This window comes from Entamoeba invadens (genome assembly GCF_000330505.1).
Source record: "Entamoeba invadens IP1 unplaced genomic scaffold scaff_1105074725877, whole genome shotgun sequence".
In the NCBI taxonomy this organism is placed as follows: Eukaryota; Evosea; order Mastigamoebida; family Endamoebidae; genus Entamoeba; species Entamoeba invadens.
Genome location: NW_004191601.1, coordinates 125,063 through 137,475, shown reverse-complemented (window position 1 = coordinate 137,475; position 12,413 = coordinate 125,063). Strand labels below are relative to the sequence as shown.

At 28.3% G+C, this 12,413-nt stretch overlaps 3 protein-coding genes across 3 annotated transcripts; 1 reads left to right on the top strand and 2 right to left on the bottom strand.

The window, feature by feature from the left end:
- Positions 1-2,112: 2,112 nt before the first annotated feature.
- EIN_078280 (hypothetical protein) lies at positions 2,113-3,830 on the bottom strand (the record flags this gene model as incomplete). The annotated part of the gene is made up of 3 exons (XM_004182891.1): positions 2,113-2,728; positions 2,768-3,569; positions 3,785-3,830. The coding sequence occupies 3 exons, from the start codon at positions 3,828-3,830 to the stop codon at positions 2,113-2,115; spliced, it is 1,464 nt and encodes a 487-aa protein (XP_004182939.1).
- A 1,156-nt stretch (positions 3,831-4,986) lies between these two features.
- On the bottom strand, positions 4,987-5,361 carry EIN_078270 (hypothetical protein; the record flags this gene model as incomplete). The annotated part of the gene is made up of 1 exon (XM_004182890.1): positions 4,987-5,361. One exon carries the CDS (start codon positions 5,359-5,361, stop codon positions 4,987-4,989), a length of 375 nt encoding a protein of 124 aa, XP_004182938.1.
- Positions 5,362-8,430: 3,069 nt separating this feature from the next.
- EIN_078260 (hypothetical protein) lies at positions 8,431-11,433 on the top strand (the record flags this gene model as incomplete). The annotated part of the gene is made up of 1 exon (XM_004182889.1): positions 8,431-11,433. The coding sequence occupies one exon, from the start codon at positions 8,431-8,433 to the stop codon at positions 11,431-11,433; it is 3,003 nt and encodes a 1,000-aa protein (XP_004182937.1).
- Between the last annotated feature and the right edge of the window lie 980 nt (positions 11,434-12,413).

Here is a 12,413-nt window from a genome sequence, read left to right as displayed (position 1 = left end):
TACATCGACTGCAACTATGGCGTCAGTGACATCGTAACTGATCAAATAAAGATTAAAAAACATATTGACAACATCAGAAAGTTCAACACCAAACTTGAATACGGCATTGCAAGATATCCACAAGACTCATACTTCTATTCCTCAAAGTGGAATAATGAAAGAAAAGAAGCTGATGAAGTAAGCCCACTATGGGGAGTTGTCACAATGTTAATGAGTTGGGCTGAATTGCTCAACAACGAATTCGACAATCATGCAGGCGTAGTTAAAGACAGATTGAACTGGATGATTAAACATACTGGAAATGATTATATGCTATGTGGAGAAGCTGTAGACTAAATCACCGACCCAATTATGTCGTCAATGCCTGGTATATAGACAACATTAAAGCTATTTTTTGTCCATTATGTTTGAGATTAGATAACGTTTAAAGACTGACTCTATAAACAATAAAATATTATCTATTTAAGTTTTTTAAAAATAAACATATTATTTTTTATAATAAGTTGATATAATAAATTAACATATTATTGCTATAGTTTTTTGTTAAAACCTAACTGTTAAAATGTTGGAACTTAATAATTTAAAATTTTAATGATTACGCCCAAATGTTTGTTCTATTATCTATTATCATAACATTTTGATCTATTTTATAATTCCGTTGCTATCATTGTTGTAATTACTATTGTTAATAGACCAATTGGTGTTTATCATTATATATCAATTTAATATTTATCTCGATAAAAACACCATGTTATTTACTGTGTTACATATTCATCAGATCAAATAAGTTATAATTAACAATTAGATAAATACTTGTCACTCTTACGACTCATGAACATCTTATACAGTCCCTGAATCATCTGCTTTGTCTTTGACTATTGCATTATTTATTTGATAATCTTTATTGTCTTTGAGTAGCTTGTCCTGTTTTTTGAGTATTATCTTATGTCTTTGATTATTACATTTCTTCTTTGAGTGTGTTGTCATGTCTTTGAACATCGCCTTATGTCTCTGAGCATTACACTTTCTATGATTACATTGTATTATTGTTATGAATTGATCGAGTCAAGTGTTATGGCTATTGTATTGTGTTATAATTGAAATTGTGTTGTAATTAATTATGGTTATTGTTACTAGTATGGTTTATAATATATTAATAATAAAATAAGTTATGATATGAACTATAAGTTTATTATTAGGTTTTTTTAAATATAAATCATGTACTAAACAATTTAATTAATTATTAATACATTATTTCGATTTGTATAGTTTAAAACAATAGAATTGATATTATTTGTTATATAGTATATTTAATAATTAACAAATATTTTTGTTTTTGTTTTTGTATTATTATTATTTAATATAGTTTTAAAATATATATATTTAGTTAGTAACGTTAAATATAAATATGATATTTAACCTTTATTTATTATTTTTAGTTGTTTTATAGCAGTTTTAATTATTAGTATTAACTTTTTAGCTTTATTTTTAAGTTGAATAGGTTTATTTTATTACATATTATTAATAAAAATACAATTATTTAATAGATTGTTATTTCATTATTATTTGTGTTATTAAAATGTTATTTGTAACTATCGGGTTGATGTGTAAAACAGTGCTGCATTTGTCACAATTTTTGTGTTAATAAAGGCAATCACAGCCTTTATTTTTTATAAACCGATATTTAAGAATTGAATTGGTTTGTTTTCCCATTACTTGGCCAAGTATTGATTCAAATAACTATCTATTTCTAAGTTTTTTCATTTACAAAAGTCAACTTTAAGCTCGCCGCTAGATCTAAAAAAACTAAATGAACATAAATTCAAGACCACTTTGGTGACGTGGCAAATAACAAAGAAAAAACACTTTTGTCACGTGATAGACCCTGTTTTAATTATATATTTTTAAAATAATTATATTAACTAAAATCACTTTGAGATTATAATTCAATAGTTTATTTGTGCATTTCATATGTTTAATTGACCTCATCATTTTCGTCTTGTTGAGATTCAAAGTATTCTTCTGGTATATCAACTTTGCCTTTAAGATTAAAACACTGATTAAAGCAACATATTCCATATTTTTCAATATTTCCTTTTAATTCTATAAAACTCAAGTTTGAACATCCATCAAAACAGTAGGTGAAATCTCGACAATATTCTTTGGCAAGATAACTTCTTTCAAATTCAGACAGTTGTAAAATGCGAAATTTCCAATTTCTGTCACATTGTTTAAAACTTCAATTTTGGTCAACTCGGAATTCATGAAGAAGCAGCCTTCGTCAAGTCTGTGAATTAACTTGTTCATTTGAATTTCATTAATCATTTTTGCAGTGCTATATTTAAGAACATCACTTCTCTTCACTACTACATTCTCACAACTGATGTGTATATTCTTCATTAGTAAATAAAAAGAGTAACTCACTTCAAATTGGTACTTTTCTTTTTCGTTGCCAATTTGCAGTGTAGTGATTTTTTCACAACCCTCAAACACATCAACTCCACATATAACATTGGAATTATCTATAAAAACTTTTTTAATGTTTTTACAGTCATAAAACGAACCATCCTCGATGGTAATTACACTTTTTGGTATTTCAATTTCTCTCAATGTGACACACTTTCTAAAACTAAAAACTCCAATTTTTGTGACGCTTTTTGGGATACCAATTTTTATGAGTGACAAACATCGATAAAACGCAAAATCACAAATCTCTTTACAACTTTCACTCAATGAAATTTGAGAAAGTTATTTGCACTCAAAGAACATCGCAACGTTTATATTTTTTATAACTGGAACTTCTTTCAGTGAAACACAAAAAGCAAAACACTTTGTTCCATAAATAATATTATCATTTTCACATGACACTTTTGTGAGGGAACAACACTTTTCGAACGCCCTGTTTCCTGTGTATTGAAGACTTTTTGGAAGAACTATTTCTTTCAATGATAAACACGACTCAAATGCGTTGTTTTCAATACTTTTCAACGTTTCATTTAGAACAATTTGTGTTAAATAATGACGTTGAGAAAACGCGCCTTCTGCTATCACAGGGACATTTAAAATATTGACTGTGTGGATTGGCATATTTTCACAAGTATATTCAATCATATCAGTGACTTCATTTGGAATAATCAAGTGTTTTGCATTTAACAACAAATCACAGTATTCAGTTACTAATGGTGGGACATTATCAAACAGTTGAGTATTTAATACTGATGTAGTTGCAAACTTTCGCAGTTTAGTCACATCGAAAGTGTTGCCAACATTTTCAATGTCCGAAATAATCAATTCAATATTGTTAAAATGATACCTATAATTAAGAAGTCTCAAGTGGCAACAATAACTAACGACGAACTTATCAAAATCATTTTGTGTGTTGTTGCCGATATCAATTTTTGTTAATTTGATGTTGTGAGAAAAGATGTGTTTTCCAATGAATTTCAAAGTGTCTGGAAGTGTTAACACACACAAATTTATAACTCCTGAAAAAGCATTGTTCCCAATTTTAGTGATAGTATTTGGCACATTGATTTGAGTCACATTTTCTGCAAAATTTGTCCCAAAATCTAACGTGTCTATATACTCAGGAATTTATACTAAAGGGTGTAATATTTTTTGATTTTTCAGAATCACCTTTTCTACGTTCAATAAATTTAAATTGTTATTACTTCGAAGTATTTCAATTTTAGAAAGTTTGGTGCATTTAACCACAAAATTTTCATTGATTTTTGTCACCGTCGAAGGGATCACTATCTTCTCTAAATTGTAACATTCACAAAACGTGTTTTCCTCAACTTCTTTGACACCATTTGGTATCTCAAATTCATTAAATTGCCAACAATCAGAATTGGCAATCAAAATGTGTTGTGTTATTAGGAAACAATATCCGTGTTATTAACTCTTGGCAAACTGCATTTTTGCATATTGAAGTTGCATATTTTGGAACAACAAAATTTTTCAAATGATTACAACGCACAATGCAATAATCATCAACAAGTGCAACGGTCGATGGAATAAAATGATTTGAGTGAATTTAATACAATTTGATTAAAACCAAGTTGCTCCAATGAAGTGTTTAAATCAACGTTGGTAATTGATTGGTTTTCGTACAACCCGATTTTTGAAATGGTTGAAAAGTCCATATTATCATTTTCTTTAGTAATTTCACTGTAAAACATTTTATCGACACTTTGTGTAACACTTTTTAAGTCCAATTTTTTTAATATTGTTAACTCATTTTTTGTTACTTCAAATCACTCTTATTTGTGCCAAATGGTATTGATATTTTAGTAAGCCTGTCACATTTTTCTATCACGTCAATACCAACAAAAGCATTTTTGTTTTCAATAACAATTTCTTCTAATTTTTTACATCCCATAAAAGCAAACTTACCAACATGACACATTTTTTTTCAAATGTGCAATTTTGAGTTGTTTACAATATTTAAAAGCAAAGTTTCCTACAAATTCCAAATCTTCATTGAAATTGAAGTTCTCAAGACTTTCACATCGTGCAAATGCAAATTCACCAATTTCAATCAACTTTTTAGAAACTTCAACTCTTTTGAGACTGGAACAAGAGTCACAGAAAAGTCTGGAATACATGTAACTCCATTTAACACAATTCGAGTCAATTTGAGTTCATTGCAAAACAACTGTGACCAATTTCACACTTATTTAGTATAACAACATCGACAAGTTTTGCTTGTAAAAAAGCACAATTTCCAATAAATTGAAGACTTTCAGGAAAGTTGATCTTTTTAAGTTCGGTGCAATTTTCAAAACATGATTTTGGTATTATTGTGATATTTTCTGGTAAATTGACTGCTTTTAATGCATCACACGATCCAAATGCATTATATCGAATCACTTTAACAGTAGGTAGAATTTCAATTGTTGTGAGACCACAATCATTAAAAGTCCACTCCCCAATTTCAGTGACTTTTGATGGTATTTGGACACTCTTTAAGTCCAAATTTTGGAACTAAAGATAATTACCAAGTTGTGAAACTTCCTCTGGTATTTTTGATCCATATTTTTCAATATCTTCTGTTGTATAGCGGACGTTTTTGTACACTTCAGTTTGTGTGTTTTTTTCTTTGTACTCCTGATATGAAACATAGTAAAGAAAGATATGACGATCAACTGGGACGATGATGTCATATGGAGTAAATACAATTTGAGTTTGAATGTGTGTAAATAACGGTTTGTACTTTGGGCTTATTCGGATGGGGTTGATACGAAAACGATCAAGAAGAAACTTATATTTCTTGCAAACTTGGATAATATATAGATAATCGGTAATAAATTGAAAGTATTTTGCAACAATTTGCATTGAGAAGACATCAACTCTTTTCATATTTAATTGAAATATTTCAATTAAGTTTTAATCTTAATTATATTTCCTAAAAAATTTGTTACTATTTAACCTCTTATCTTATATTATAAAAACAAAACTCATATTAATGTGTTATGAAAACAACATATTTTCATAAAAAAACAATCGAAACGCAAGTATAGTTAAAATATGAACAATTAAATAATTTAATATTATAATAATTATGTTATTTTGGTATTAGAATAGGGTGAGCAACCTTGTATGCTTTTCTATTCCATATTTATTTATCAAATGTTTCGGGAAAAAATTCACAGTTTTACACAAAAACTATTTTATTATTTGCTGCAATTCCAAGTTTCTATATTTTTATTTTTATATTGTCTTGGCTTGACATTTTTTATAATTGAAATTTTTTTTATTACAACTATTAAAATAATATATAAATATTATATAAATAAATACTATTTTTATCTTTGGATCATAGTAAATATAGATTATGTTGTAAATTAAAAGATTATTTTAAGTTCTATACAAAAAAATATAAAAAGGTGGACAAAAATAAGTCTTTTTTGACATTTAAGTGTTAAGATCTTTTGGATCGTGATAATCTCAAAGGTCACCTATTTAAGAAATCAATGTTGTTTACCATTTTGAATTTGTTTTCAATAACATCATCGTTTGGTTGGCAATAAACAAATTCACATAATAAAAAATATAATTCACCTTTCTGAAATATTAACACGTTGGAGTTTATTTTGTGTTTTTTTCCCAGAATTTTTTTTTCATTGAAACACAACATACTATTTTGCCGAACTACCAAAACAAAATTTTTTAAATAACAATTTTACTCAATAATCTCCAAATTCAAAACGATAATATCTGATCGAGTCCTTGATGGAAAAGACGCCTTTGATTATAAAAACTAAAGGTTTAAACAAAAACAGTTCGTCTTTAAACTATTTTATATCAAATTGAGTAATATGTTTAACGTTGAATGTTATGATAAAGATACTTAATTTTAGCGACTATTGTCAAAGTTAATCTTGTTAGAAAAAACAGACGTACTAATATCTACAATTAAAAGCATGTATATTTATAATATAAATACTCTATGAATTTATGTGAATCAAGTTGACGAAATGTCACTTCGAGTGGCGACAAAAACGCTTATTACAAACGTTCTTCGTTTTAGCAAATTACCACAAATTATAAAACACTTGGAGATGGTGTAAAATAACAATTATTCGAATATCTTAGTGATTTTTGTTATCATTTGAATATTAATTTTACTAAAATCACAATGATAAAAATCCACAAAAAAGCTCAAACAGGTTTTTCCTCTTTTTTTATTTTTTTACACTCGGCAAAAAAATAAAACATCAACTTTTTTATTTTTTTCATATAAAACTGAAAAGCTCCAACGTGTTAAATTTTGTATTTTTCAGCTCAATAGATTATTTTGGGATAGCCTGAATTGTTACAATTGAAAATAAAATTGAATTTTATAATAAAAATGTTCTTTTACTACAGTAGGAGGAAATAAGGGGATGCTAGAAAAAGGAGGATGCTCGCAACTATTGGTTATTTTTTAAACAAAAAATAACATGTACAAAAAATGAATATTCTTAATACTTCTAAAGATTTGATTGATTTTACTGTATTTTTATTTTTATAACAGAAAAAAACCACATCATTTTTTTTTGTTGAATAATCGACTATTCATATTTTTCATTTTTGATTAATTCTTCTTCGTTAATTTTCAAATGAATATTATCGTTGACTTGACGAATGACAACTCTACCAAGATGTTATAAGTTATATGTTTAATGTTCATTTTCAATACAATCATAACCATAAACACAACGAATAGATAATTATGTGCATTAATATAAGCAGTCATATAAAACTATTAGTTGTATTGCTAAATAAAAAGTAGTTAGAAATAAAACAAGTTTAAACAATCATTTAGTCTGTAGTCAACACACAACACAGTTTTCACATTGAAAACATTTTCTTTGTAATGATTTGAAGAAATAAGCTTGGACATCACCTTGAATTATAAAACTATACTTCCTCTTCCAAATAATATTTTAAAAGTTTGTCGAAGCTTCAATTGAATTCGTTTACTCATATCGTTCTCATGAAGTACTATAATTTTCCACCACTTTTTCTGTTCTATGTGTTAGTTGATGTGGATGTATAATTGAATATATATTCAATAAATAAAATAGACCCAACACTTAAATAATCTCTTTAAAAGCACAAACGGGTGATATTGTTGTTCAATTTGATAATAAAAGTTCTGAGTTTCAACTTCATTTATTAGTTTGTTAAAACATTTAAATAAAATATAGTAAATATTTAGTTTTAATTTAAGACCCGCATCCCAGTTATATTACTATTTTTATAACTACTATAAATTTTAATATTAATAATTATTCAAATAATTAATAAAATGAAAAACACCAAAATAAATTTATATTTAGATTGGGACCTACATTGACCACCACCACCTCTTAAAATAGATTTATTTTTTCTATTTCGAATCATATTCAAATTAAAATTATAGTAAATAGGAAACTGGGAAGATATTAGGTCCGGTTCCCGAATTCAAAAAATGCCGAAAAATCGCTACGAGTTAGTAGAAACCGAGTGAGACCAGCATTGAAAAGAAGGCTTTGAAGACACACTCAAACAGTCTGTTTGTGCACCGTTTCACCCACTTTCCAAGTCCTCCCTTGGCACGGATACCCCTGATCCCCCCCCCGCTTGCGGGGGGAACCACATCCGCGTCCACACAGTACGGACAAGGAAAGTGGGTGACATGGGGACGCACAAACAGTGGCTGAAAAATGGATTCCCTTTAAAAAACACTCGCGGCAAATATTTTATTTTGGTAAAGGTGGTGGTCAATGTAGGTCCCATTTAGATTAGCATCCGCCTTTTTCTCAGCATCCCACTTTTTCCTCCTACTGTAATTAACGTTTTTGTTTAAAATGATTTCGAAATTGTTCTATTTATTAAATAACCCAAAACCTCATTATTTTAAAACTTAAAAACTTGTTACTCGTAAATTTCAAATAAAAAAAGATGTCGCGCCTTGAAATGATATATTTAATGCAAGTATCGCTATATCTCCCAACACTGTCCGATGTATATACCTTTATTCAAGTAAACCATTGCGCCAATTCCGCAGTGACTTCTCTTAAAGTGAACCCATGGTTTGCCTTAACACAAGACATTGAAAAGTTTTACGATTTATTCCACCCCGACACGTTGAACTGCAACTTCTTACCAATATCATTTGATTATCTTTTAAAACCAATTTATATCAGAAATTACATTATAGAAGGCCCTCCTGAAATGATTGAAAAAATAACACCAGAAATTTGTGAAAAAATGACAAGTTTAAATATTATGCGCACATTTGTGAATAAGAACAACACCCCACAAAAACTGTTTCAAATGATAATAGAAACTTTTCGCCAAAAGATAACGATGTCAATCAACTATTTCATATATTTTATCGACTTCTTTGAACAGTATGAAACTCGTGACAACTTTAAAAAGATTTTCCCTAAAAACGTTTATGTCAATTTTGATATGAATTTTGGGTCAAATGCATTCGGGTCAAATGCATTTGGAACAACAACAAATGGAGCCATTAATATACCATTTAATAAAATTAACGAACTTCCGTTGAAATATGCAACACAAATTGATATTGATTGGACAAATAGTGTGTCATCAATGGATAAAATTACTTTGACACAAAATTGTCGAAATTATTCAAACAATATTAGTATAGAATATGCAGATTACTTAACACCATTCATCAGAGACAATTCGTTGACATTTCAAACAAAAAATTTGACGCAAATTTCTGATTTGCATAAAGTTGAAAAAATCATTGGAAAAAGTGTTGCAACAAAAGTTACTTTTATGGGTGGCGTTTGTGATTTGAGTCTTTTGCAAATACCAAAATATGTCAAATCGATTTCACTAAAAAACGGATTTGTACCAAACTCATTTGGAGTCGAACATAAACAAACCAACTTTGTGATTCTTCCTGATGTTTTGAACAGTGAAGAGTTTGTCTCAGAAGGTGTTAATTTCCAATTTTCGGAGGGTTTTAACACCGTTAAAAAGGTTGAGATGACAACCGCCAAAATAGTTAAAAAGAAACGAATTGAACTACTTGAAAAATGTAATAAAAAACGTATTTGGGAGAACAAGCAACAATTTCCATTTGCCAATGTCGAAGAGTTGAAACTGGTCAATTTTAGTGATGTTTGCTATGAACAATTTAAAACGTTACAAAAACTTTCACTTCTCAGTGTAAGAAATGTCGAGTTGTTTATTAATAAAGAATGTGCAAAGAATATTACATGTACAGACTGTTCTAACTGCATTTTAAACATCGACTGCGAAAGTTGTGAAACTTTTGAATTCAACATGTGTCCAAATTTTACATTCAATTTTTTGAATACAAAAAATACAAATTTAACTGTCAAAATAATAAATTCTTTAAATTCAAAAATCTCATCGGAAACAGATTTTATTAAGTCTTTGTCTGTCTACGATACTTCAAAATTTGAAATATCGAAAAACACTAAAATTGGGAAGTTGGTGATTTCAAATTCGACGCTCAAAAAGAAAGTTGGTGTCGAAGCAGAAGAAGTTGTATTTGGAGCCTTGTTGGAATATGTAGATATCGATTTCACCCATACAAAAAGTGTGTTATTGTTCAATATCGAGAATTTTATATTTTCAAACACATTTGATAAATGTGAAATTGTTAAAATCGAGTATTGTCGTGACTGCGATTTCATTTTTGGTGATTCAAAAATAGAACAGCTGGGAATTTTTTCATCGAAAGCAATTGATTTTAAAGGAAATTTCAACTTTCTTCAAAAAGTTGAAAACTTGGATTCAACGTTCACATTCCCATCCGATTTCAATTTATCAAAACACATAATTTGTCTTTCAAAATTAAATGAAAGTGAAACTTGTGAATTTAGCACTTTAGAAAAATATGAGGAAGTAAAGCAAAAGTGTTTGACAAAAGACGACACACCCGTTTTTAAAACGTCTCCACTGGGATTCCCAAAAACAACAGTTCCCCCAAATCAAAACAATTTTAATTTGTTCCAAACGGGTTTTGGAAATTACAGAAATAGTTTTGGATTTACAGGACAACCCGAACGACGAAACATTTTTGACGAAGTTGTTGATGCACAACAAAGAAATTGTAGTGTTAATCCAACACTTCCTCCAAATGTTACAACTGAAAGTGTTACAATTAACAGTCATAATTTTATTATCAAAAATTGTGTGTGCACAGCACTCAGTATTGAACAACACGTTGATTTCATTCCAAATTTGAAAATTGAAAATTTCATTGGGGAGTTCCCAAATTTCTCTACAAGTGCATTTGGAAGAATAGAAATGAAAAACTGCAATTTTGTCGCATCTTTTGAATTTCAAATAAAAAACTTGACACTCAATGTGGTTAAACTAAAAATTCACCAATGTACCAACTTTAGTATTGGATTGATGAGTAAAACAAAAGAAGTTGATATTGTCGAGTCAAATGGGTATATCATTTTTTCGTATGGGCTGGGAAATTTCAACCGACTCAACTTCGAACGATCTCAAATTCAAACGTTTAACAACTCTGGTTTGTATGAAAATGTCAACGATTTGTGTTTTGACTCAACCGAATTTCCTTCATTGTTTGAGAAAAGATGTGTGAATAATTTGGTGATGAAAAACATTGATAATATACCTTACCAAATAGCTATAATGTCTAAATCGGCAACTTTTGAAAACTGCAAAAATCTTGTTATTACTGTTGGGAATGAGACAGAACACGTCGTTTTGAAAATGTGCAAAAGGTGTTTTGTGATGTGGATAAAACCAGAAATCGTTACACAAATAAAATGTGATGATGTCGAAATTTTTGATGGAATGACTGCGCTGACACAACGACTGAATCAAGTCAGAGCCGCAAATGTTCCACAACAAAATCAATTTGGAGCACCAACGGGATTTGCTCAAAATGCTTTCCGTGGTGGTTTTGGGTTTAATTAATTTACTTTTATTTCAGTGCAGTAATTGAATCACACAAAAAAGAATAACTTAAGTAAATATAAACTTTAGATGATAAGTCTAATACCAACTGATTTTTTAAAATTGTTTAAAGTTTTGTTTTTATATTTTTATTTTTTTACAAAATTTAAAAGTCTAGATTGTATTTTTTAAAAAATGCCAATTTCGTTCAATTATTTTCATATACCAATAGAAAATATCGGATATTAAACTGGTTTTAAAAAATATTCAACCAAACAAATACAAAAAGGTAACACAAGTTCAAAATTTTAAAAATCAGTCAAGATTATCTATATATTATTAATAAAAATAACAATTTAAATTTAAATTATATTTATAATAAATAAAAATCATTTTAAATAATAACTACATTAAATATACAACACATTTACAATTTAACCTTAAGAGTGTTAACGTGATAGGGCGTATACACACGGAAATGGTGAATCCCTGTGGATTGGAATAATTTGTGTGGATAGCCTCTTATTTTTTTGTCAAAAAAAAACAAATATCCGTTTTAAACCATATGTTATGATTTTTGAAATTAATAATTGTTATTTATAATCATTTATGGGACAAAAATCATATACAAACATTAATACCCCCATAAGGAGTATTTCCAATATTTGCAATAATTTCATAGTAAGAAAAAACGCTATTTTCAGCCTTTTTTTGGAGTGGTAAAATAAGAATAGATCAAAATGAACAAATAAAATAACTAACAAAATTTACTCGTATTATCCCGTTTATTTGATAAATGTAACACTATTTTTTCGATTTCTTTTAATTGAAAAACATTTCAAAAGTGATTTATGTGATTAAAATTAGGGAAAATTCCCGTTTTTTGCATTAAAAAATATTTATTTTTAATACCAATTTTAAATGATATTATTTTTTTGTCAATCGTGGCTCAAAAATGCATTAATTATCACTTTTTACTAATAGTATTGTAATTTATATAA